The sequence below is a fragment of the Sardina pilchardus genome, chromosome 2, assembly GCF_963854185.1.
Source record: "Sardina pilchardus chromosome 2, fSarPil1.1, whole genome shotgun sequence".
Classification (NCBI taxonomy): Eukaryota; Metazoa; Chordata; class Actinopteri; order Clupeiformes; family Clupeidae; genus Sardina; species Sardina pilchardus.
Window position 1 is genome coordinate 25792592 of NC_084995.1, and position 27852 is coordinate 25820443.

The 27852-nt window shown below is 44.5% G+C and overlaps 1 protein-coding gene across 1 annotated transcript in view; it reads right to left on the minus strand.

Moving 5' to 3' along the window:
* mtnr1aa (melatonin receptor 1A a) overlaps positions 1-16247 on the minus strand; it is a 33783-nt gene extending 17536 nt beyond the window's left edge. Inside the window, exon 1 of the mRNA XM_062555498.1 lies at positions 16064-16247. Within this exon, the coding sequence (XP_062411482.1) occupies positions 16064-16247 (184 nt within the window). The remainder of the gene's footprint in view (positions 1-16063) is intronic.
* Positions 16248-27852: the final 11605 nt, after the last annotated feature.

A 27852-nucleotide genomic window follows, 5' to 3' on the forward strand; every position in this document is an offset into this window, starting at 1 on the left:
GCCACTTTCAAAATAAACTTTGAATGACCGACACAAATACATGTAAACATCAGATAACCAGAAATAACCCAAAACACACTTTCCCAATAACACGGCTCACAGATAAATCAGGCATGGCCGTGCTAGATTGTCTCAAGATGAGCTTTTCACACAGACTAAACCGTTATGTTCCTGTCAAATTACAAAAGGTGCCTGCAAGTGACATAGTGAAATTGGGATAAGATAAGCCAATGCCGGTGGAACAATGGTATTTTCCTTCACTGTCTTCCAAAACACCCCCCCCCCCCCCCACACACACACACACACACACACTCCCCACCTCCACCCGTCTCATCCATTCTATCTCCCCCTCCCTCGGTCTCCTGCCGTCTGTCTGCTCATTTTGCTCATGTCAGAAAGAAAGGGAGTGAAAAGTGGGGCGTCTCGGTGAGTAGGCACGGTGAGGCTGACCTGTCTGATTTGGCATTTGATACAGAGAGTGTTTCTCACCAAATGGAGGCCACACCATTTCCCATGGAGAACAACACCACTGAACCATGCAGAGACTGTCATCCCTAGAAGCTGCAATGAAACACGCACCACACAAAGAGATGTCCACACAAATATACACATCCCTACACACATCTATTTTCTTTTCATCTATCTCGCTTTCTCTCTCTCTCTCTCACACACACACACACACACACCTAATTTCTCTCTATATTCATCACAGTCATCTCTATAATCCCGCTCTATGTCTTGCATTGTACTCATTTTTCTACACCAATACCAATTCAATTACCTGCTTCTCTCCCATATATAACACCCCCCAAAAAAAACAACACACACACACACACATACACACACACACACACTTCAAAGAACAAATTCTTTCTTAGATTGTCATGTATAGATATATGGACTCCCTCACCACTGACTGATCAGCTTACAACTCAAGCGTCACAAATGCGACGTTAATCAATTATTGAGTCGACATGATTAACCTGATTCTGTGCAAGTACGGTCACAATGTCTATAACTATACCACCCCCCTGGACCGGGTGTCTGCAGGCCTGCCTGCCCATTCCTCCAGCAGCAGTAGCCGCCCCGTGCGACAGCAGCCCTGATGGAGCGCTTGGGCCGCGCTGGGCCTGACAGCGGAGCCAGGGCTGGTTTATCAGATCAAACATGTTATTTCCCCCTGGATGCCTCCCTATTACTCTTGGGCAGGTGCCAGCCCCACACCAGTTCTGAGACGGGCGCCTCCGAGAAGCCTCCGGATTACAGGCTGCTGGTGCATGAATCAAGGCACTCAATTCTGCTGTTTATGGGGCTATTGATGAGAGGCTACTATCATCTGCCACTCCTTGTGTACACACACACACACACACACACACAAGCACACACACGCAAACACACACACAGACAAACACACTCTCTCTCTCTCTCTCTTTGTCTGTGTCTCCCTCTCTCTCTCTCTCCCTCTGATACAGAGATGAGCACAACCCCTCCAGGTGAAATAGTATAATCCCTTTTTAATGTGCTTCTCTGGACCCAGACCAAAATGTGGACAATCCAGAACAAAAATGCCTACCCCCTCACTAAACCGCTTATGTGCTGTGCACAAGGGGAGAGAAAATGCTGATTGAATGGGTCATTATGAAATGTAGCAAAGCATAGCGGGGAAAAGTAAAAAAGAATACACCTTGGATCTGATGATTGTCCACATGGGTCCAGGACATATTTTTGATGAGGTGTAGTGTGGGCATGGAGACTCAATAGTGTCTTATCCATTATATGAACAGACTTCACACAGGTGACACAACGGAAAGAGCAGAGGGGGTTAGTAATCAAGGATCTTTGGTATTGATATGGAATGGTGATTTAACTTTTCATAGTTCATAGGTGTCCGGATGCACAGAAGTATACTGTGTTACTGTGTATATTGTATTATATGGTCTCCGGGAATAAGTTTAAAGAAATCTAAATGTATTTTCTATTCCCTAGTTTGATTTTTGTTCATTACTCCTCCAATCCCAAAAATAATTCAAATCATATTCTTGGTGTCTCCTGTCGCCAAGCAACACCCATTTGCTTGTCGATACATCACATGCTAAATTGAACCACTGTATCCAGTCCATTTCCTCACTTAATAACTCTCTATATGACGCTATAAAATTGCTTTGAATTGATGGAGCGTTCACCTCGGAGTGATTACGAGCCGTACACAGTCCAAGTGAGGATGTCCTAGGATATCCCCACTTTGGAATGTCTCTTGTTCAATCAGACATTAATAAATAGTTCAACCAGACCAAACTGTTGTAGACTACAAAATCTGCATTGTGCTAATAAAATATGATTAGCAAAATAATGAAAATAATGAAATGTCATAGAATGCTTATCTTGCTATTCTCAGTTGACAAAAATATCTGTGTGTGTGTGTGTGTGTGTGTGTGTGTGTTGGGTAGCAGGCTTTCTCTCACACGCCATATCTCTGTACATCGATCTGACGAGAACTTGGGGGCTGGGGGCTGGGGCCTGGGGGGGGGGGGGCGGGGGGGGGGGGGGCATCCTTATTGAATGGACACACCAATCCAACCCATCCATTACTCTGTTAGCAGGGTCCAACACCACAGCTCCAGCCACCAGGAGCATAGTGAAAAGAGAAAGAATAGAGAGAGTGAACAACAGACCAGTTCATTTACTGCTGAGCCAGCAAAAGGTTTATGATCCATGTTGGTGCACTGTTAGATACCAAGTGCATTATATAGCCTGTGAAATATAACCACCTCAGCCCACCAACACACACACACACACACGCACCACACACACACACACACACATACACCACACACACCTACACACACACACACACACCACACACACACACATACACCACACACACCTACACACACACACACGTGCGCGCATGCGCACACACACACACACACACACACACACACACACACACACACACACACACACAATGGGTCTGTGTCATGAATCTGTCCCTCAGAGTTTTATGGTTGGCTTTACCACAGGTACCACTGTGGGCCACAACAGGATGTCTGTCTCTTATCAAGACAACACGCATAGGGGCAAATTCTCCCATGTGCGTGTAAATCCCTGTTTTATACGCTTCAGTTACGCATATTCTCCCATTCCCGCTTTTGTCACGAGTTCGAAATCAAGGCGGCCTTCTGAAAGAAGCATAATTTATTTCAATTACAACCAGACCGATCCACCACTACGTTTATTTAATTTAATATGAAAATGTGGAACGCAGACTTTCTCATTGACCTTCTGAATGCTATTCAAATCCAGAAAGAACACAAACCAGTCTTTGATTTTGATAATGTAAGCATGATGAACTGCATAGCGAACAGCACATAGTCAAACAAACGGTGTGTCATCACATAGCCTAACAAAGAACTGACTTTGCCTTTTGCTCTGAGGTTTATTTGAAAGAGTCAAGACATACAGACGAGTAGACAAGATGTGTAGATCGATAATAAGAACACTTTAATGCCAGCTGACCCTAATAATATCAATTCAATATCTAGACTGACCTACAGTTGCAATTTGATACACGGCAGAGAGACTGAGCTGAGCAAAACTGAGGACGCTGTATACAAAATGTGCTGTTCACTCTGAATAAAAGCGAGTAAAAGTCAACAGTGTGCGGTAGAGCGATCCTTTATATTGCTATTTGAATGTCCCTGCAATCTACCTGCACCTAATCAGGCTGTGCGTGGTGCGGGAGTGATTTGGAAGAGTAGAGAGACTGGTTTGACAATACCAGCTTCCACAGACTCCTACAGAGACAGGAGAATATAAACGATGCTGCACGACAGTAGTGCAGGCGTCTGTGCAAATGTATGGAGGAGTTAGATAGATACTTTATTGATCCCCAAGGGGAAATTCAAGGTCAAGGTCAAGGTCATTCTTAGGTCAGGTTGGACAGATTCAAACGAAGTAAGCTATGGGATTATGACGTCACGTCAAGTTACAGGAAACTGAGGATACATACCGGTATACTGTACATACAATGTAACTTCATGGATAAGGTAATGTCGGGAAATATGCCACCTTGTGACACTGTAATGGGGTAAAACATAAAGCCGTATCAACATATTTTGACCAAATTTGATACTGTAATGTTAATTTGTAACATTAACTTTTTCCTCAAATACACATGCTACTGTATGATAATGTGTTTATGTGACATCATCATATAAATAAACACACACACACACTCACACGCACGCACACACACAAACACACACACACGCACTACTAGATGACCTCTGAATTGTAAATTGCCAGGAAAACGTCTTTTCCATCTATTACCTAATAGTCACATAAGGGGTTTTCTGCTATATCCTTTTTTGATCCTGTGAGGAAATTCATTCTCTGCATTTAACCCAATTTAACCCAATTAACCGGCAACCCTCCGGTTACAAGCCCGAAGCCCTAACCAGTAGGCCAAGTCTGCCCCCTAGAATCCATTTCATTCACGACCATACTGGACCAGACTGCTATTGATAAGGAAAGGCACTCCTCGGTCTCATTCCGGGTAGGACAATAGTCTTAAAGTAAGCACTTTGATATCAGCAACGGGCTCTGGCCTCTCAGCCCTGATCCAAGGGGTCCAAACGCCCTAAAGGACATTTCAACTCATACTGACATCAAGCAGTCTGAGGCTGTAGTGTGATGAAACACTGTGGTGAGGGCTGAGCACACAAAGGTACGGTACATAATATCTGTCTTGCTGTCAATAGCTTCAAAATGCAATAGTTTTAAACACTCCCTGAGCTGCCACTGAAGGGCTTGGAATCATCTCAGCATTCCACACTGACAGAAATCGTTCAACTTTGCTCTTCCCTCAGTGGATATTATTCACATTACTACATGGCAAGCACATGCTTCATTTCAGCATCATTGCTGATCGGTATTCCTTCAGCATGGCCCATCCTTTAGGTTAATCTCAACACCAGTTTCAGGCTACAATCCTGGCCAAACTTTTGTAAGTAAGTACAATTTATTTTCACATTTACACACATCTTGCACAGGCCAAAGCTCCCAGACTTTGCTGATTTAGTGCTTTTGGGATATAGTTTCTTGTTTTATACTGAAGAACAATTATAAGCATTTCAGCTACACTTCGGGTGTGACCATTTGCTAACACAAGAAAACATCATTTTAAGGACTCCCTCCATTTACAGCGATCAATCTGCTCTTATAATTCAGTCAGAATGAGCCATTTAAGATGACTCACACACATGCTCCCCTCCCTGTGCTAATGATGTGATTACACTAAAATGATGCTAGCTGTCATTTGAACAAACTACACTGAAAATTGTACACTGAAAATGTTTTTGTGATCAAATCAACTTGTCATTATAATTGAGCAATTTCTAATGAATTACTGGTATGCATCTGATCAACAATATTCTAGAAAAAACGCGAATCCTAACCACACAAACTGAAGCTGCAAAGTTTGTGAAGCACAAAATTTTTGGCCAAACCTCATGACTATAGAGTTGGGTTGGTGGAGCCAGGCCAGGCCACTGGTTCACATCTGCCTCCTCTCCTCTCCACACCACCAGCAGCTGCTCTTGGATGGGTTGCTGTGCCCAATCCCCCATGTTCCCCTCTCTTCCCCATCAGAGTCAGACTCAACCCCACGTCCTCGCCTCCCCCCACCTCCAGCACCAGCAGGCGTCTGTACTGTAGCCCTAGCCCTGTTTAGACATTCACAAAGCTGTTCTCTCACCGTTTCTATTTCCCACGTCCAATCCTCACACCTCTCCAAGCTTCACACCCTCCTGACCCCCGTGTCCTCATCTCTCTTGGCTTCTTTTGTCTCGTCAGGAGTCTAGTCCTGCTGCCCTGGTCTCTCTTCCGGTTGCTTGTCCATGCATGTTTTTATGACTTCAGGCATGTTTCAGCCTGAGGTCATTTAATCAATAAAGGAGAGTATAACAAAGACAGTGTGTGCAGTCTCCTCTCTTTATCTCCTTCTCCTTCCCCCTTTTCAGTCACTCCTTCCCAGACATCTGTATTTCATCTAATAAGCACCGAGGCCAAATTAAGACTCCCCGTCTAACAAGCAGCAAAGCTCTGCTCTGTGTCTCAGATGAAAGGGACATAGTGTCCATATGAGCAGTGGAACACTGATGTGCTTTATCGCATAATGACGTTTTATGTAACCCAGCTTGAGTGACTGACTGTCACCTCGGCTGAGAAAATCGAGCATGGCTTTTCCTGTGTCTTCCCTGACAGGTCTTTTTGTCTGCCTTCATTTAATTGTCATGCAGGCCTTTCCATTTGCTCTCTCTATTTTCTCTCGCGATCCCCCTCTCTCTCTCAGTCTCTCTCTCTCTCCCAACTGTCTGTATCTCTCTCTCATTTAACATTCTATATTTCTCCCTCTGTTTAGTTGGCATTGCAATAGCCTGTAATTGTTGTGCTATGAGAACAATATCACAAATGCAAATATGAAGACCTGTAGTGCAAATACTGTTTTACAGTATTATTTTTCACAGACACACACTCCCACAAACTCAAACTCTTCTCTTGCACACACAGACTGTGCACTGTATACTATACTATGTTGTGCCACAGTTCTCTTTTAAACAGTCTTAGATTTGAGGTGATCTCATTGCCACAAGCTTGCTGTACGTCATCCATACATCACCATAAGGTGCTCTGCTGTGTAATGTATTGGACATGCCCAGAGACAGGTGTTTAAGAGGAGCCACGGAGCCAAGAGAGAAAGACCTCATGAACATGTGACGCCTCGAGCAATCAATCAAACCATCAATATGCCTTACCTAAAAACCTCCATACATGCACACTCCCACACACTGACATCGAAAGTATAAATAACCTCCACACGTATAAGCACAGGCACGTGTACGTGCACACATATACAAACACACGTACACACAAACACACACACACACACAGGCAATATGTGGTCCCTGGGGTTGTGTGAGGCGTGCGGTGCTCCCGTGCACTTTGACATGAAGCACTATTGGCAGGACGGCTCCACAGGTGTGTGGTCTGACGACACGCAGACTGCTCCGAGCGGCAGGGGGCGGCTTCACCAGTGATGTGAACAGACAGCAGTGGCATGAGGAATGAGGACACACCGGCAAAAATATGGTTGATAAAAAAGCAACACGAGAGAAGGAGAGAGAGAGAGAGAGAGAGATACATATGGAGAGGAAAAGTGAGATATGAGAGGCGTATAAAGCTGGGGAGTGGAACGAGGCGTAAGAAAAAGGTTAGAGTTGGAGTGAGGTGAAAAGCAGATTACAAAAAAAAGCCCTGAGTCAGGGAGCAGCATGCACTCTCTATGGAGAAGATAATGGAGCGGGAGAGGTGTAGAGAGACACATCAAGTGAAATGAACGGCACAGAGAAGCTGTCAAAACCCTTGAGAGGAAGACAGCAACCCGCCACAATGCGAAAATGTAAGAGACGGGGCTGGCCAAGAGAGAGAGAGAGAGAGAGAGAGAGAGAGAGAGAGAGAGAGAGAGAGAGAGAGAGAGAGAGAGAGAGAGATAGAGAGGGAAAAGAGAGAAAAAGAGAGGAAGCGAATGAGTTGGTAAGTGGCTTTTCCGGGAGCATGTCATCCCCAGTCTGTGGCCCAGTGCGTTCTGCTTGGCTCTGTGTGACCCTTGCTGATAGCTGTTTGCCAACCCACAAGCACTCTCTCCAGGGGCTCAGACATGAACGCCTAAACCAGAACTTCAACTCCAACTTGGACTCCTAAGGAACGGGCCGGTCCTGCGCTGATCCTGCTTAAATCTCAAATTAAGAACACCTCCCAGCACCAATTAGCCCCTCACCTCTTACAGGGAGCATGGCCAAAAGGGTTCATCAAAAGTTCATCGCAGGATGTTTCTTACATTTAAGGGTTCTTCTATTTGCAATAAGATCAAAATATTGTTTCTCCTGGATATTTTTTTAATATCTAGTCCAAACAGGCAAGGCCAACCTGAACTGCCTGCGTGTCTAGCAGCATAACAGAGGATTGGACGGAGGACAAGATGATAGAGGGAGACGAGTGGAGGGTAAAAATATAAACAAAAAAAACCCCTAACCCACTGCAGATTTTATCTCTCATTCGATCACATAATTGCTTCATTAAATGAGCAAGAACACTGCTCTGATTTAAGACACTAAAGTACACCGACAAAATTGAGCACAACAGATGAGTCTGTTTTGCTAGTGCCTGTGGGAGATCATTAATTCCAAAAAGGGATTCTGTCCCCTGGCAGTTGGAAACCGTCCACCACATCAGCCTGTGACCAGGCAGCAGCAGCAAGGGCCAAGAGTGCCCAGGAGAGCGCTGGGTTAGCGAGAGATTACAGCCACAGCACAGTACACCAGCACGTCCACCACGGCCGTCGGCCATGCAAGGACAACACAGGAAACGCAAACAAGCACATGCGTGTCACTTCCTGGGGGCTGTGTGACTACTGGGGGTGCCTCTCAAACACTCTCCTCGATGCTCGATCCTCGAGGGGCACTGGATAGACTATCCCATTGTTGCCGCCCCATCATTCTTTATGTAGATCAGTGATGATCGAGGCCCGAGGAGGAAGGGAGGATGTATAAAAGACCAAATGAGAGGCACCCATAGAGGAGGAGAGACCATACAGGAGAGCATTACTGGTAAACACTGGATAAGGTGGAGGAATAGGGGAGGGAGTGAGAGAAAGCTGGAGAGTGATTACAAACGCTGTCTGAAAGAGAAACCCATGCAGCAACAAGTAGGGCAAGCAACAATGATGACAATAGCAAGGGAACGCGAGCGCAAACAACGTGAGATGAGCGAGTCAGCAAGAAAACTGGAGACCCACAGAGAGAAGGAGAGGGAGAGAGAGAGAGAGAGAGAGAGAGAGAGAAAAAAAAGAATGAGTGCAAATTGAAATTAAAAGGCAATGAATGAAAACTCCTCGCTGCAGTGTCAACACAGCCTTGAGCGTTTCCCTGTGTGTGTCCACAGATGGCGAGGGCTGACGCTACGCTACGCTAACGCCGCTGGCTTCAAGCGCCACTGCCGCCTCACGTCACGGTGCCAGCCAGGAGGGGCAGAGGTGCAGCACTGCACTTACACCTGGCTTGGTGCTGTACGTGCGCTGGGAACAGAGGTGCAGACAGGCAAACAGATGTTCAAAAGAGTTGCGTATCAATCACTATTTTGCCTTTGTGGTGCTGCTGCTGCTGCTTCAGAGGGCTTGTGTTAAGACACATCGGATGGGTTTACATGTGGACTGATATACTGCCATGTCTAAAAGGTCATCATGAAGGACCAGGCCCAGCACTGATGTTAGTGACCCCGGCGCTGTAACACAGATGTTTTTTTTTTACTGCCAGCTCTTTGGACAGCTCGTCTGTGTGCTGCAAGTAACAGAGGTTTCCCATTCCGTCCTGGAGAGTGTGATGGAGCATGAGGGAGCGCTCCTCCCAACCCCAAACCCAGAGGCCGATGATCCCATCCAGATCTGGCCAGGGCCCAGGCACCTCGCCTCCCTCTCCTCCTCCCCTCTGGGACAAGGTCCTGTCCATCACTGGAGCCCTTTTACCGCATGTCTACCAGGAATCATGGGCTGAGGCTGCTCCACACATCAGCTGATTTAGGAGCCTTCAGGAGCAGTGGCGGTGTTTTGGCGGGCTGCCTGACTAGCTAACAACCACTGGTTTTCTTAAAGGCTTGTGGGAAGCCACACTCAGTGGGACCTTTCTGGACAAGCGAAAGAATATGGGGCCACTATAGTGGACTGTGCACAGGGTCAGCTCGTCACTGACATACAGCACACAACAATCCACACCTAGTAAAATAAAACAGCAAAGCAGTTCATCTCATTTCCTAATGGCGTGGACAACACACAAAGGTCCAAGTGAACCTAATACTGCACCCTCTTATGCTTATGCTTGAAGAAAAAGCCTGGCGACATTACACCCTCTGATAAGCCATCCTCTCAGGTCATAACCGTGCTTATGCAGTGGACATACCTTGAGTATGATCATGAATGGACAGGGTGGCTGTGGACTGCTTGGACGTGCACTGTGTGAGCTGCCTCGCTGGCTTTACGTCTGGCTCTGCCCAGTCCAACTCCTCCTGAAGGCTGGCTGTTGCCTCAGTGCTTTGGGTGAAGGCTGACTTGACTCATCCAACACACAAAGGACCGTGCGCTCGGACTGATCCATTGCCCCAGCAGGACACCACGGATGCCCGGGTGTGCTTTCAAAATGGATGCCTGTCTGGATGACTCGTTGAATGTGTGTGTGTGTGTGTGTGTGTGTGTGTGTGTGTGTGTGTGTGTGTGTCTGCGTGTGTGTGTGTGTGTGTGTGTGTGTGTGTGTGTGTGTATGTGTGTGAACGAGACAGAGAGCACACCTATGTGGGTGTTTCTGTGTCATGGCAGATAGCTTTGATCCCGGAAGACATCAGGTTCCACCTCATGTCGTGTTTACTAAGGAGTCGTGCTGCTCGGCTCTGAGCTCATTTGCCAATTAGACGCCCTCCTGGAAAATTAGAGAAGGAAAATCACTTCCACGCCACGTGCATCAAATAAATCTCTCGCACTTTTTCTCGCGCTCCTTGTGAGGCTTTCTGCTTCAGCACTCGCTCAGCATGGAGTCATTTTGAGAGTGCATCTCAGGGAAACGCTTCTCCACGTTGATGACTCACAAGGCAGTGTTTAAACATTATTCAGTTGTCTCTCGCTGCACTTCACAAACATGAACTCTAAACACCCTGATTTATTTATCGGCCTTTCTATCAAATAAATCACTTTTATTTCCACTGAAATGATGACGATTTGAGACCATTGTGCATCACTGCTCCCACAGTCCTATTTGAACTGACAGAGTAGCAACAAGCAGCTCAGCACTGACTGAACTTAGCAGAAAGAATGGCACCCTCAGTCTGACCCCTTAAAGCCCTTCCTTTCCAAACAGACCATCTCATCTGGAGACAGGCCAAGAGTTCCACACCAAAGCCTTGTCAGTCATTATCTTTTCTACAGCACAACTTATAAAGGCAGCCTTGCTTTGCTGGCTGTTACAGTTTAAGATAACAGGGAGATTTTCAGCCCAAGGCTTTTTTAAACCTTTTTTTTTTTGCTTTTAACGGAGATATTCTGCTTGGTATGTCCTTTTAGAAACTCCAGTGCGAATTTTCTGGGCCACTCCGCTTACCTCACCAGAGGGAAATCCCAGGGAAGTGCACAGGCGTGTAGGGAAACATCCACAAGACCCCTGCTACACTTCAGCATTAAGTGTCGGAAAATGTTTTCTTCACATGGAGATATGACAATAAACATCGGCCTCCTGATGAACGTGAGGGGCTGCGGTAATCCCAAAAATAATACGGCCCAAGGGCTCAAAGCCAAAGAAAGCCCATGGAGGATACAGCGCTTGAATTGGGATGTAAATAATATGCGAAGTCGTGCTGGAACCTCTGGAGACACACTGGAGCACACACTCTGGGAATCATGGGAAGCTCCATATGGAGATCCCACTATGGCGTCGTCAGTCATGCTCACTCTGCTCAATGTACATATTCCATAAATCAGCAAGAGGCTAAACGACGTGTGATGGCCATGCTCGTCCATGCTGGGCCCACCACGTCTACAGAACAGTACGTGCTGCTTGCACTGGCTGCACCAGCTGTGCTCCCGTTCGTCTTTCCCTCCGCTGGCCTGTAGGTGGGGCTGTGTGGAGCTCTCAGATGCGGGCTGATGAGAGGTTGATACAGAGGCATATTACATTAAAGAAGCCTGAGCTGATGGCTGGCAGTCGTCCTTTGCTACAAAAAGCTGCCAGTGAGTTCTCCCCTGTTTTCCTACACCTTTTGCACACCATATCCATATGCTGCCATGCACTACTCTCTTGGTTTGCCTCACCTGGCTGACTTGCCTTACCCTTTCATTCATGTTTAAAGACTTTAGTTCAATCATACTTTCAGTGTGTTCTTGTTCTCTCCTTTCATGTCACTCCACCCTTGATCCAAATGGTGACTCCTGACAAAAGCATCGTGTGAGTCATGAATGATTAGTGAATGGGACACATTCTGCTGCATCTATAGCAGTGTAACAACAATTGTCTGGAATTAACAAAGATCTACTCTAATGTACGCCACATGCAGAGAGAGGTCGCCGATCTAACAGGCTTTTCTCCTAATTTCCCGTGAGATCTTATTTGTCAGTCAGAGGCAAAAGGTGTTGACGTGTCTTCCCAGCCGTGCCACTGGCGCCATGCAGGCGGCTCCTCCATTAGCTGGATGTGCGGGGACAGCTGTATCCTCCGCCTCAGTCGGCGCTGTGGAGGTGGGCAGATGTGCTCGAGGAGACACACGTCAGCGGCAGCGCATCACTTCCTTTAGCATGGGCCGCACAGCACAGCACAGCACAGCCCGCTGTGATCAAAATGACTTTCCTCAAATGATGTGTGGGAGAAGGTCCTCTACAAATCACGCTGTTCTCTCCTTTATGGGCCCTTTCATACCCTCTCATCTCTATCAGCTATCTGGCACTGAACAATTCAGTTGATCAACTCCAATAATCACACAATCACTACACAATACAAATATAGTGGACAGTTTTTTTTTTTTTTAAATGATGAATGGACATGCCAGGTCAATCAGCAATGATTTCAAGCCTAAGTGATGGGCAGTGTCGTGTGTCCGAGCATACACAAATTGACCTTGCTGTCGTTTCAGCCGACAGAAATGCTGACGTGAGATTGGCTTCCAGATGATCCATACTTTTAGAGCACAGAGCAATCAGCAGCAGCAGCAGCAGCGGCAGCAGCATCAGTGGCGCTCCGGCCAGCAGCACTGGGCCCCCGCTACTGACTGCTGCAAGCAGCGAGCCGCACTGAGCATCACACAGGAAGACAAGTAATTCCCTCTCCAGCTCTGACCTACAAATGCCAGCATCAGCACTGTATAGGGCCCAGAGAGAGAGAGAGAGAGAGAGAGAGAGTGGAGGAGGTAGAGAGGCATGAGAGATGGAGAGCAAAATGAAAGAGTGATAGAGAGGGATGGAAAGAGATACGTATATATGTTGGTCATGAGTGTGTGTGTGTGTGTGTGAGTGAGTGCATGCATGAGCGAGGGAGAGTGAGTGAGAGAGATGGACAGAGAGTGGGAGACAGCTGAGATTATGGGAGCATGGCTGCTGCTGCTGCTGCGGCTGGAATCAAGGCTGGCCGGAAGCGCAGAGGAGGATGTGATGTGTTAAGAGCTACGCAGCGTCAAATCCCTTCAGCCCCAGCCCACAATCCCCCTCCCCCACCCATCAAGCAGTGTGTGTGTGTGTGTGTGTGTGTGTGTGTGTGTGTGTGTGTGTGTGTGTGTGTGTGTGTGTGTGTGTGTGTGTGTGTGTGTGCGTGTGCTGAGGGGTAGGGGGCACTATGCCAGTTACTTCAGGCAATCCTGCTCTTGAAGTGCATATATTCTATCCATGTTTTAGTCCGTGTCTGTACTGTTATTTTGCTCCCGTCAATTTGGCCATTAGTGGTAGCATGTGCAGTGGTAGGAGTTAGTCCATCTTTGTTTTTGTTTCTTTATCATCTGACCAATAACCAAACAACCAGGTGCATCTCCCCTGAGGGGGTGAGAAAAAACTCTCTCTCATCCTCTCCCTCCCTCATGTGCAGCCCCCCCACACATGCACACACACTCACATGTGCACCCAAGGAGAGAGAGCGAGAGCGAGAGAGAGAGAGAAGAGAGAGAGAGAGAGAGAGAGAGAGAGAGAGAGAGAGAGAGAGAGAGAGAGAGAGAGAGATTCAGGCATAAATCAGGGCTCAATGAATTTTCAAGTGGCAAACTGCCAATGAGATGAAAAATCGGATAACGCGCAAAGAATGAACACATTGATTGTCCTGGGCAAGTCTCTATGAATGCTAACGTGTATTTAGAGTTAGGTAGGGCTTGCAATAAATGTACACTCCTGAGTCCTGACATAGTGAAATGCTTTAACTGTCCTAAATACAGTACAAAGGAAGAGGGAGGCTACTTGTCCGGACTGTACTTCTGTACTACCACGCATGCAATGAAGAGTGCCTCACAGGTACTGTATACAAGTAACCTATAAGCCTGCTATGCCACTCTCAGCGCTACATGCAAAGCTTTAAATAACCTTGTTCATCACAATGATAACTTGCCAGTAATGCAACAACATGGTAAAGGCTAATCAGTGTTTCCAATCAGGGAAGAGAAAATGCTATTTTCGGTAGGTTGTTACTTTTAAAGATCACTTCCTTACACAACTGAAATAAAAATGTGTTGGAAGTTCCAAATCTAAATCAAATCTTGTGTTTTTATTGAGAAATAATTTAGTTGTTAAAATGAGGAAGGCTTTTGAGAGTCGTGTAACGATCATGCAGCCTTTGATTCCAAAATCCTAATCAAGAAGAAAAGTACACAACCAAAGAGATGTAATCTTTTCTGCCATGCTATTTATGTAACTGTGTTGTCCCTGTATATTCAAATAAAAGACCTATCCAGGACAGCAGTGGCTTGTTGCATAAGTCTGAGTACAGTTCGAAAAAAAAAAAAAATCAGGGATTACAATATAGTCATGAGAAATAGGAAAATGTCTTCTATGTTGGAATAAAAGAGGTGGAGCTTGCGGGAGGGATGAATGAGGGAGACCAGAGGATAAATCCCATTCTGGAGTTTGCATCAATTCACAGTATTCTCGGCTAGAAATATTTGGAGGGGATGATGCGCTCAGCGCTGGGATTGTGTAAAGTTGACCAATAAATGGCTACGTTCGTTAAATATAATCGTAGACAGAGAAATAGCAATGCTGTGTCATGCATATGCATACTGGAGTGCATTTATGTGGAAAAATGATATCTGAATCGCCCGATCTTTCATTACAGAAGTGGTAACTGCGCGCACCATCCATTTAATGTGGCTGGTGGCAGGTGCAGCTTCTCATGAGATTAAAGCGCGATTACGTTATGCCCAAACGTTACAGTAATATTAATATGAGTATTTCTTTGTGTGCAGTCTGATGAACGTGTGCCCGGTAATACGCAGTACATTATAGGGTACTGAAAAGATCCCGTCGTTGACCCCAACTAAGTAACCTACGAGTTGGAAAACACAGACCAAAGTACCAGTGTACAATTTTGAAAACATAATAACACGTTTACTGTCCTTTCCTATGAAACACGGGCGCGCAAATTCCTATAGGCCACTTGAATTCCCACAGTTCATTTCTAAGTTCAGAGACAAAACCCAAGACAAACTGCTTATCTGAATTCCATCCCAGCAGCAGCAGCTCATGGCATCGAACGTCAATCATTATCCGGCTATTCGGTCTTATTCAGACATAAAACATTAGGGCATGGTTACAGATACACCGGTAAACTTACTCCCTCATAGCGGCTACTTCTCGTGTACGTTGCCACAGATAATACCACTGACGTGATACATAATTTTATCAAACCAAACGAAAGAATTGACAAAAAAATACACATGAAGCTGGGCACTCACGACTATCACTTTCAGCAACACCAGGCATCTTCGATAGTTTTCAACCGGATACCATAAATCATAACATGATGCTGAAATAAATCGTGACACAGCACTGTATAATAGCCAGGACATCTCTTTGTAATACCCATGACAATGTGTATAAAATTGTCTTAGAAACATTTGCGCCAGTATGAAATGCACGGTTAGGACGCACATTAGCCTTTGATTATTCCAAAGGTAGAAAATAAGCTGCATGTAGCTTTGACCAGCACATGACAAGAGATGCCTTTGTTAGGATACGTGTGTTATTTGAAGGCAATAGCACCTTTCCAAGCAATCGAAATGACACATTAACAGCGCAGAGCAACCGTCGAAATGTGAGTGTTTTGTTTGGCGCTTCTTCTTTTGAACCGTCAATTTTTAAAACCACTGCCAACGAATACAACTACAGACTAAGAACAGCACGTATAACGGTAGACTACAACGTCTCACTGGAGATATAGCCTATAGTTACTAAGGACAGACTCTCTATATCTTCGGAGCCGTCTTTGTTGCTCGCATCACTCACCTGCGTTCCTCAGCTTCTTGTTTCTGTAGACCGAGAAAATCACCAAAAGGTTCCCCAGGATATCAACCACTATCGTGAATATCAAGAAGCAGCCCAAAGTTGTAGTGACCCACGGAGGTCTATTCAGAGTTTGCTCGTTAAGGTCCTGCGAAGAACTGTTCAAATAGCTTCCATTTATAATCATTGTATATTCTCACGTAACTTTCCTCTCAGTTAATAAAATAAATGTGCACAGTCTAGTTCCATGAAGTCTAACTGTCAGCGCCGAAGCTGCCGTGAGGTTCCCTGATGCTTCTTCACCTCTCCATGGCGCTGGCAAGTATACTCCCCAGGTTGACGGCCAACTTTCTCTATTTACAGTTGAAGTTGCATGTGTTAGGAGGCTTCACTTTTATGGGTATGTGTGCTCCATTACATTGTTGGTATGTGGCATCTAGCGGCCCTCCCCAACATGTGATTAAATTGAATGCCCTGAATCGCAAGCATGCTGCCGCGCTGTGGCTATGGAGAGATACTGCGCTCACGCGATGCCATGTACAACACGCCCCCTCCCCCACCAACACCCGCTAGAAGGCGCGATGCTCGCTCATTCACACCTCACAGACACTCACCGTTCTTTTATTCATGTGTTCATTCATCGTTCATCATTTAAAAAATAAAGGGAGAAAAAATCTCTCATGCTTTATTCATTCTATGCGCTATCCATTCACATGTTTTGAAACAAGCACATGGCAATACAATGTGATATTAATAAGAGAGTGATGATAATGATGGAATATAGAAAATATATTATTATGACCGCCGCTAGCGTAGCTAGCGAAGCGGTCATATAGTTGTTGTCAAAGTTTTTTTTTTTTTTTTTTTTTCTTTTTTCCCGTCATTTTTCGTCAACGATTCCCGGGACACCGTAACACCGGAGCGCATGAAACTTGGTGGGCATGTAGCCCCAGTAGAGTTCTATGGAAAATTTTCGTTTCGTCCCCGGGGGTTACTCCACCCCCGCGCTGCCCCCGCCCGAAGCCCAAAAATGACAGTTTTTCCTACATAACTACCTGAACCGTGGCACCGAGGATGACAAAATGTTTATGGTATGTTGTTCTCTAGAGCTTGCATCAACTTAGCTTATAACCAGTCATTTGTGATTTGCCCCCCCATCGTAAAAATTGAAAATGCAATGTAATATTGCTTTAATTGCCCCTATCTTCAGATGAGATGTTATGAACTGCACCAAATTTCATGTGTATGATTAACCTGACACCCTCTGGGAGTATGCCAAGTTTTGTGGAATTTCATCCATGGGGGGCTATAAAATAAATGGATTTATGTGTACATTCAGGACTGTATACCCATCGGCCAGTAGATGGTGGTATTATCTGGAGTCTAAATCCCCCCCTGGGGATTTCAAAAACTGTTCCAAACATCTCAATCTCTGCTAGTTTTTGTGCTAGAAACATATAAGTGACACCATTAGAAACCTTTAACCCTCATGTTGTCCTAAAATCTTACCGACGTTCGTTATCCTTGGGGTCAATTTGACCCCAGCTAACAAAACTCTCAAAAAATGATTGAAATTATTTTTTTTTACCTAGTTTTTTTTGTGGTAGGTACTTAACAAGAGTGTAATAACCACCATCAACAGCCCTAAAAAACAATCCCACCCCCCCACACCCCTTTATGAACCCTGGAACCCTGGCTGGCAATATGGCCAAGTGGAGTTTTTGGACTTTTTCAGACCTGCCATAAAAACTTATATGTAATATGTACTTGTTTATGTGATAATGATAATAAGTACATGTTCTCATACTATTACAATAATAATATTCATATTGTGTCAAATATTCATTTACCTCATGTTTCATAAAAATGGGGTCAAATTGACCCCAAGAACACCAACGTAACTATTTTTTTTTACAGGACATTGGAAACATATTTTTGTGCAAATTTCATGTTTACTCTGTTGTACCCTTCAAATGAGGAAAAGTCATGAAACTTGAAGCAAAACAAAAAAAGTGAACCATATATTTTATGATGTTAAACATGGCTTGGGGTCAAATTGACCCCAAGGACAAGATGAGGGTTAATCAACTAGTTTCCAAATATGTTTTAAAAGAGAATGGTTGCTCTGGGTGCAACAAACATGCAGGAACACACACACACACACACACACACGCACACACACACACACACACATAAATACACACACACACACGCATACTGTACCTACACACACACGCACCACTACATACACACATGTACATAAAACATTATACAAACACATGCACAAACACGCCCACACGCATGCACACATACACCCTTACACACACACACACACACCTACACACACACACACACACACACACACACACACACACACACACACACACACACACACACACACACACGCACACACACATCTTTGAGTACATTTTGTGAGACCACCGGAGCTGAGAAGTGAGTGTGTGTGTGTGATATACTATAGCCTGTGTGTGTGGGTGCGTTTCTGTGTGCCCATCTGTGTGTTTGCATGTGTGTATATGTGTGTATGTGCATGTTCTGTGTGTGTTCTCTTTCTTTCTCTCTCTCTCTCTCTCTCTCTCTCTCTCTCTCTCTCTCTATGTCTGTGTTATCTGTGTGTATTCTGTGTGTGTTCTCTCTTTCTCTCTCTCTCTCTCTCTGGGTGTGCCTGTGTGTGTGTGTTTGTGTGTGTGTGTGTGTGTGTGTGTGTGTGTGTGTGTGTGTGTGTGTGTGTGCGTGTGTGTGTGTGTGTGTGTGTGCGAGTGTGTGTGTGTGTGCGTGTGTGAGTGTGTGCCTGTGTATGTGTGTTTGTGTGTGTGTGCACACGCGCGCATGTGAGTGTGTGTGTGTGTGTGTGTGTGTGTTATCTGATATTGGAGTGACAGTGACGGCAGAGAACACAGTGAACATATACTCAGAGTCACATTAAACACACACACAAGCAGACACACACTCACACTAGACAGAGAAGCACTCATACACAAAAGCAAGCGCACACATGCACACACTCATTTACATACATAAAAGTTGCAGTAGGGATGGAGTAGGCGATGGAAACACAAGCGTGATTGATATTTGCGGAGAGAATGTGCAGGACTGAGCGGCGGTCATATTGTGTATCGCTTTGCGGTACATCTAGTTGTTATGGTGGTGATGATGATGATGATAGCCTACTATCATGCTGATGATGATGATGATGATGATGAAGGGGAGAAGGAGGAATGTCCCATATTTACCACATTTACCATATACTTAAAAAAAAAAATACAGAGATTGCACTATGGACTACATTATCAAGAAAAAAGTCCTTGTTTGTTAAATGCTGTTTTCTTGCCATTGTTTGATGCAGCCTGGGTGTAGCCGGCCAAATGTGCATTTATACGGAGTCCCTATAACATTGCTTATCTCACCCATGACAAGCTTACAGTGAGAAAAGATAAATGCATTATGGTTAGGAATCACAGAGTAACTCACAAATTGATACTGTCAAGATACAAGGGTCCCTGCAAATGAAATGGTACTGACAGTAGTTTTGAGAACATGCCGGGACCCAGTAAGTTTATGACATTCTCTACATTGATAAGAAATAGAAGAAATCATGTGTACAGGATAAACCAGTCAAATCTCCTATACACCCAGCAACCTCAGAATTCCCCCGTAGATAGTATAACCTGAACACTAACAGTAAAACTATCATTTATAGATATCAGACAGATATCTTTCAAACAAGTTATTCTTAATCAACAATCTTGATTTGCACATGTCCTTGTTTTTTTTTACTTTTGGGAAAGGAACTAATTGCAGAACTTTTTGTTAATACAGCATATTATAACTAACACATAGGCACAGAAGGAACTGACAATTTCACTGCATTCTTTACAGTAATCATGTGACAAATAAACATCCTTGTATCCTTGTACACTCTCTTGGCCATACCCTCAACTTTGTTATCACAAAGGTTCTCAATTGTCTCTACAGCTGTTAAAGACCTGACAATTAACTTGAATTTGGATCCTGTGTTGCACATTATGTCGCTCATCACCTACATTCTTGACTGGTGGGGTTCCCCAGGGGTCGATTTTGGGGTCACTATATTTAATCCTTCTATGCCTTCTAAGCCCTGTTGCATGATGACTACCCAGATAGCAATTTCCTTTGGGCCGGATCCGCATGAAAGCCTTTAGATCCGTATGTAGCGGACCTACGGTATCTGACTGTGGGCCAGATGTGGCCCACACACAATAAGCGGACCCGAATTGCAGATCCGTACAACACAGAATAAGCGGACCCGTGTCACACACAATAAACGGAACCATATTGCAGATCCGTACCACACACAAGAAGCGGACCCGTACCACACACAAGAGGCGGACCCGTATTGCAGATCCGTACAACACAGAATAAGAGGACCCGTGCCACACACACACAATAAAAGGACCCGTATTGCAGATCCATACCACACACAAGAAGCAGACCTGTACCACACACAAGAGGCAGACCCGTATTCATGGGTTTCATCAGGTCCCTTTGCACAGGTGTATCAATCACCATGCAGTCTGCATTGATAATCAAGGTGCTTCATTTTATACACCTTTGGAAAGGGACCTGATGAAACCCATGAATTGCAGATCCGTATACCACACACCAGAGCGGTAGATAAAACAGAGTGGCTACACTCCCATAGACCTCCGTAGGAAAAAATGGCAGTGCTTTTTCCAGGCTATTTCCTCGTTATGGGACTTTTGGAACTATTTACAGCCAATCTCTTGGTCAGTAGTTAATGAGTTAATTTATTACACCTTCCAGCATCTAGAAGTACATCCCACCCTCCTGGAATTCAGCCATTCAGCGCAGGTTTTTTGGAACTTTTGATCGCGTGGCGGCTACATCAAAGCGTGTCGCAACTCTCTCTGCTCTCTCTATGGCTCTGCCACACACAAGAAGCAGACCCGTACCACACACAATAAGCGGACCCGTATTGCAGATCCGTACCACACACAAGAAGCGGACCTGTACGGGTTCGCTTACTGTGTGTGGTACGGATCTGCAATACAGTTCCGCCTCTTATGTGTGGTACGGGTCCGCTTATAGGGCTCGGGATCATGACGTGAAAACTTTGCGGGCACAGCACAGCTAATACTATATTTCTGCTTCTTGTCTTCTGCATCTGAATGAATGGACATCACGTTCAGTGCGCTACCAACATGGCGGCAATATTCCTGGAATGCAAGTCGTGTGCCCGAGCCCTATTGTGTGTGGTACGGATCTGCAATGCGGTTCCGCCTCTTATGTGTGGTACGGGTCCGCTTCTTGTGTGTGGTACGGATCTGCAATGCAGGTCCCATATCACATATGACTTTAAGCAGACATTCACAACATCCCCAACTGGTCACCACTATAAAAAACTTTGCAGAAGAATTAAGGATGCTTATCACAATTTTATGACTTTATAAACCTCATGGTTTAGATATAAAATATAACCTAGACATTCTCTGATAACTTTAATTATATTTTGTGTAGGCCTACTTTGTTTGCTTGTTTGTTTGCTTTGTTTGCTTCCCAGCATGCATTGCAAATATTAGTTTTGAATTTTGAAACAATGTGGTTGGGACATTTTAGCTTATAGGCTAACCTACTCCACTGATGTTTTGAACAACAACATTACCAGATATGACCATTGACTTAGTAATTTATTAGGGGGGAAATACACCGTAGTCGTGAAAGTATTAGACCTAACCGGGTATAAATATCCAGCTAACTTTAAATTATTGTTCATCTGGACGTGCTCATCAATCTCCAAGCCGCTTCCATAGGTAAGATAAATAAGTGTGTGAATTGATATACTAGACGGAATTGCAAATCATTACTGCATACTAATTACTGCTTAACAATGTTGACAGCTGTTTCACTCACATACACAGTATCCTAACGCCAGACACTTCGTGACAGATTGACTTGGGTACTCTACTACTTGTTTTTTGGGAGCAGTCTTAGCCCTTATTGCCACCAGATCAGTTAAACGGATCCAAAACAATTTTGGACCGATGTGCGTTTGGATGCCGGATCAGGTCCACTATTCAGATCCATGCCGGATGTCGTGGTAGGTGTGTTTTGCTATCTGGGACGGACCTGGACGAGTGCAAGTTCATATCTACCGCAAATCCGTCAAACAGATCCAAAACAATTTTGGATTGTTATTTTATTAAACCGAGACGATTAGCAGGCGGAACAAATATTTCTAGCAGGCTATGGTTCCGGACCGGAGGACTAGAGCAAAGGAGAACACTTGTTTACCAAAGACGTACTTTCATTGGCTAGCTGCCTCGCGTTTACCGCTTTCATTTGCATAAAGTTCAGCAGAGCCCAACTTCTTGACGCATCGCCTCTGTTCAAATGACCGCGCCGCCTTCCCAAGGTACTTTGCGAAAAGCGTTAACTACGCCGTGCCGCTCTCCATAGGAAATGAATGGGCTATGTGCGGCGCGGTGGCTTTTGCCGCGATAATGGACACGTAACGTTACGTGTCCATTATCGCGGCAAAAGCCACCGCGCCGCACATAGCCCATTCATTTCCTATGGAGAGCGGCACGGCGTAGTTAACGCTTTTCGCAAAGCACCTTGGGAAGGCGGCGCGGTCATTTGAACAGAGGCGATGCGTCAAGAAGTTGGGCTCTGCTGAACTTTATGCAAATGAAAGCGGTAAACGCGAGGCAGCTAGCCAATGAAAGTACGTCTTTGGTAAACAAGTGTTCTCCTTTGCTCTAGTCCTCCGGTCCGGAACCATAGCCTGCTAGAAATATTTGTTCCGCCTGCTAATCGTCTCGGTTTAATGAAAATATATAAGTTATATAGCGGCTAAGCCATTAAGTTTAGAACAAGTTTGCCACTGCACCCTATCAAAATGACATTGTTGGCGACTTGAACCAAGACAGAAAGGTGCTTTGGAGGAACATGGCAATGACGTTTGTGAGTATTTCAACAAAATATGTTAAAATTACTTGCACTGGCTAATAGTGTTACGCATTAAGTAGCTATCTTCACTTTAGTTGCCTATGTGTGCTGGCATTGTGTATTTCGATGTAATAAACTGCTTTAGCCTACTACACGACCACAAGCGGCGACGAAGAGAGGGTCTAGGCGTCTGCAAGCGTCAACGCGCCGCAATAATGGACATGCACCGTAACGTTACACTCCATCACGACCACTAAGGTCTGCATCCCACACGTGCCTGGACACACCCCGTTCCCACACCCAAAAGGTGACCGTGCTTTCAACATCCATGCACCACACGTCTGGAACAGTCTACCACATGATCTTAAATCAGCATCATCTGTCACTGCTTTTAAATCTCTTCTTAAAACCTATTTATTCATACTAGCTTTTAACAGTCTTTGAGTTCCTGTGGAACAAATGGATGTTGATGCCACATGTATCCTTGTCTATACAGTATGTTCATATGTCTTTCTCTGTTGTTTTGGTTATTGTCTGGAGGCGTAAGCTGTTGTGTAGGCCTATGTTGAATTGTTTTAATCTGTCTATTTTTACCTGAAGCACTTTGGCATAAAATATACAAATTAAACTTACTTACTTACTTACTTACTTACTTACTTAAGTTAAAAAAAATAATAATCTAAAAACTGATGAGTGCATTTATCTCCAGCACGGTTGATTGCTGTGGGCTCGTCACATGCTTTCTTAACAATACCGTCAAACAGCTTCAGGTAATACAAAATGCAGCTTCTCAAGAACTGACCACATTACTGCAAAACTTAAGTCCCTGCACTGGCTTCCAGTAAGTTACAGAATTCTCAGCACACACTTTCCTGACTTCTCAGGAGAAATACTTGGTAAAAATTGCATATGGTGCTTGTACAGTTATTTCCTATTATTTGCTTTTGTTTGTGTAAAACACATCAAATTGTTGTATAATGCTAATTAAGACGTGGAAGGTTGCGGAACTCTCCAACCAATAGCACAAGGTGCTTAATATCTGTCCAGTATAAGTGGGAAAAGAAAATAGAGCTGTCAGCACTGTGCCTGTTAGGGAAACCAAATGAGCTTAGTCTGGGTGTGCAAGCTAGCCAGAAAGTTTCATACAATTAGTCGAAGCACTTTTTCCCCTGGCCTGATCATGTCATAAATATAACTGAAAAATATAGAGCTGATGTCATGTCTGTTTTATATTTTAAGTTTACTGTAGGTTGGTGCTGGAGTTGTTCAATAAAAATATAGGAAATGAGCGCTGAAAGTGAATCCAATGATGTTAACTAGATGTGTCATACTGTAGGTCTGTGTCAGGTGTCCGTGATAGTGGTGTGCGGGTCAACAGTGCATAGCCTATTTAATAGAATATTAAATTGCTTCAATTGGCCATCAGATAAACACTTTGGGGACCGAAACCCATCCAAGGAGAAGCATTTAGACTCAGTGAGAAAAGAAGCAAGGGAAGAGTAAGTTAGGCTATCTTGAGATCTATAAAGAAAAAAATATAACCCTGTTGAAACAAAGAGTATCGTTTTAAAATTCTGTAATGTGTCCCTTGATTCCCATGCCTTTGATGTAAATCTATTTTTTTTTAGTGAAACCAAACCTCAATGCATGTTTCAGTTGTTGTTCTATGACTTATCACAGTCCTTGGCTGACTTAGCACAATGCAGAAACAGCCTTTATACACCAAAATACCATAATTGCTCTCGGGACCTATATAGACCCGAGTTAAGGTCTATACTCGGGAATTAGTATAGACCTTAATTCTGCCATTGGTCATAGTTTGGACTCAACAGTGCTAAACATAGGACAGGGGAGAAAGAAAGCCCAACAAGGACATGTGACTGTCTTGCTATCGCACTCTTCCAAACATACTGTACTCATGTACTCTTATACAATCTCTCCCACTGAACCAGCCACATGTGTGTGTAGGAGCACACCCTCTCTCTTCTTCCCACTTATGTCCACACTCACAGACAAAAGACACAGACACACACACACACACACACACACACACACACACACACACACACACACACACTGCCCAGTCCCCAGCAGAGCTGTGCATCGTTCTCTCAGACATTAAGAATGGCTTACAGTGAGCCTCTCACAGACAGACCCCGCTTCTTTATTGCAACGTTGACGTGACTCCGAGTCTCTAATGGGCACGGTGTGGTGAGAGCAGCTTAACGGGGATATTAGTCTGGGTTCCTGCCATCCTGTATCTGTTTTTGCTCTTGTGTCTATCTCTCCCCTTTGGTTGCTCTCCTCACGACTCAGATTGTACTACAGTACATGTTCTTCCTCACCTCACCAGCTTGTCTCTCTCTTTGGGCAGTAACAAGTACAATGTATGGTGCAACTTGGTGCAACTGTGCACCATTGTAATTTGATGGTCATAACATGACATGACATATAGTGAAAGTTGCTGTATATTACTGTAGTGAGAGTTGCTGTGTTTTTGGCCACACAGAATGCTCTGAAATTTCAAATGATACCACATTTATTTCAGCCTACAAAACCTAAATGAGCTATTTGAAGGTAAAAGCAATGGGTACCCTGTGGTCTCAGCCACACTAGCTATAATTATCTGCTTGATAAAAGATGTCCCTTTCCGGAATTACATTCCGTAGGGTTTTTTCTTTTTCTTTTTTTTAAACAAATAAAAAGATGCAGACCTTGTCTTGTGCCACCCCTCACTTGATAACACACATAACTACTTCAAACAGAAAGATCAGGTGATAGCTCCATGGAGTATTAGTTTAATATGCAACATGTAACATATAATCATCATTTTGGTTTTGACATTGACAGCAGTATAACGAGTGTGAGGTTGTCCACTTATCTATTTGTTCTGTATAAATGTGTGTCTGTGTTCACTGATTCAGTAATGGCACATGGAGGAGATATGGCTGCCGAGGGAGAGAACAGACCTTGAAATGCACAAGCTGGTTTTAAGGAAGTCTGAAATGACTAAGAAGAGGCTAGGGCAACATGTTCCTGCAACACACTGAAATTATGCATACCCACCATAGCTAAAAGCAAAGTCATGTTTTCAAGGAGAGTGCCAGAACCTATATATGCTCTAATTTTGTTTTCGGTGGCTGCAGTCTTTTTTGTAAAGGACAACTGCATTTGTAGAGGGCTGTAGAGACAACGACACATAGGAGGAGAAGGATAGAGGCAGAAGGGCAGGGGATGAGACACAGAGAGAGTGAGACTGCAAGTCTGTAGGCTGTCTGAACAGGAGACCACTAGACAGGCACGTGGTCTCATGCTTCAAGCACAAAAACTACAGCGGCTTGTGTGTGTGTGTGTGTGTGTGTGTGTGTGTGTGTGTGTGTGTGTGTGTGTGTGTGTGTGTGTGTGTGTGTGTTGTGTGTTTGTGTTGTGTGTGTGTGTGTGCGTTGTGTTTGTCTGTGTGTGTGTGTTTGTGTGTGTGTGGGTGTGTGTGTGTGTGTGTGTGTGTGTGTGTGTGTGTGTGTTTGTATGTGTGTGTGTGTGTGTGTGTGTGTGTGTGTGTGTGTGTGTGTGTGTGTATGAACATGCTGGATGCAGGGAATTGACAGAGGACATCACTGACAGGACACTATTCTCTTCAGGCAAAGTCTTATCTGACTTCTGTTGGAGATTAGCGACTGACTTCCAAACCTGTCACTCAGAATGTCTGTACAGGCATAGAGCCTCCTGTTGGTTGGGGAGGGATGGTGTGGAAAACAAGAACACGCATCTAGATCATTGATGTGTAATTTGATCCTTCATTTTGCAAATACTAGTTGTACTGCATACAGTAGGTGTGTATAAACATCAGCCAAACCCAGCCAGTGTGCTGATCTGAATTCGTTTTTTTGTTTTCTTGCCATCAGTCTTTGCTGCCCAGCATCTGTCCATTGGATATGTGTGCGCTCCTTCTCTACTGAGACCAGACTTTCCCACACATATACATCTTGTTATTAGAGACTGCATGCAACAGACATGTTGTCATGACCTTGTTAAGTTGTCCATTGACCTTCAGATAACTTGATTCAGTTCCACTTTATTTATGTATTTTCATAGCTCCATTAACAACGGAAATTGCTTTACGGAGCCCGGAGCCCAAGCCCTCAGAGGAAGCCCTCAGGCAATGGTGGAAAGGAAGAACTCCATTTAAACAGGGGGAAACCTTGCACCGAACCCAGCTTATGCAGATGGATCCATCTGCCTGGGGCCAAATGGATGGAGATGTAGAGGGGATGGGCATAATAACCATGTATAGTATAATACATAGCCTCTTTTTTAGCCTTTTGTTGTGGCGCCGTTTAAAGGCATGCCAACCAGGAGTCTTCACTGGCCTTAGTTTGACCTGAGAATGTTGATTGCTGCTTCCATGTTTGATCAGTCCAGTTGTTTTGAGAGGAGACAGGGCTGACAGCGGTGTGGTAACATTGACTAGCACATTACAATTCTGCCCGAGTAGCTCCCAAGAAACACCAACACACCAAATTGAACACCAAAAATCTACTGAAAAAAAGATCATATTCTCCAGTTTGTTTTGTCTGATTGAATGTTGACTTTTGGACTTTTGTCTAATGTCACAAGGGCATAGACTGAAGATTAGAGCATTGGCCGCAATGGTGACAGAAATATCTCTGTGGTTGAGCATTGAAAATGCGGTCTGTGGATGGTGGTATTCAACATGGATTAGTGCCCACACGTAGTTACACACTCAAATGGACACTAACACACACTCACACACACACATTCTCACATGTACACATGGTGTCAGGCGACCAAATAATTCAAAGCAC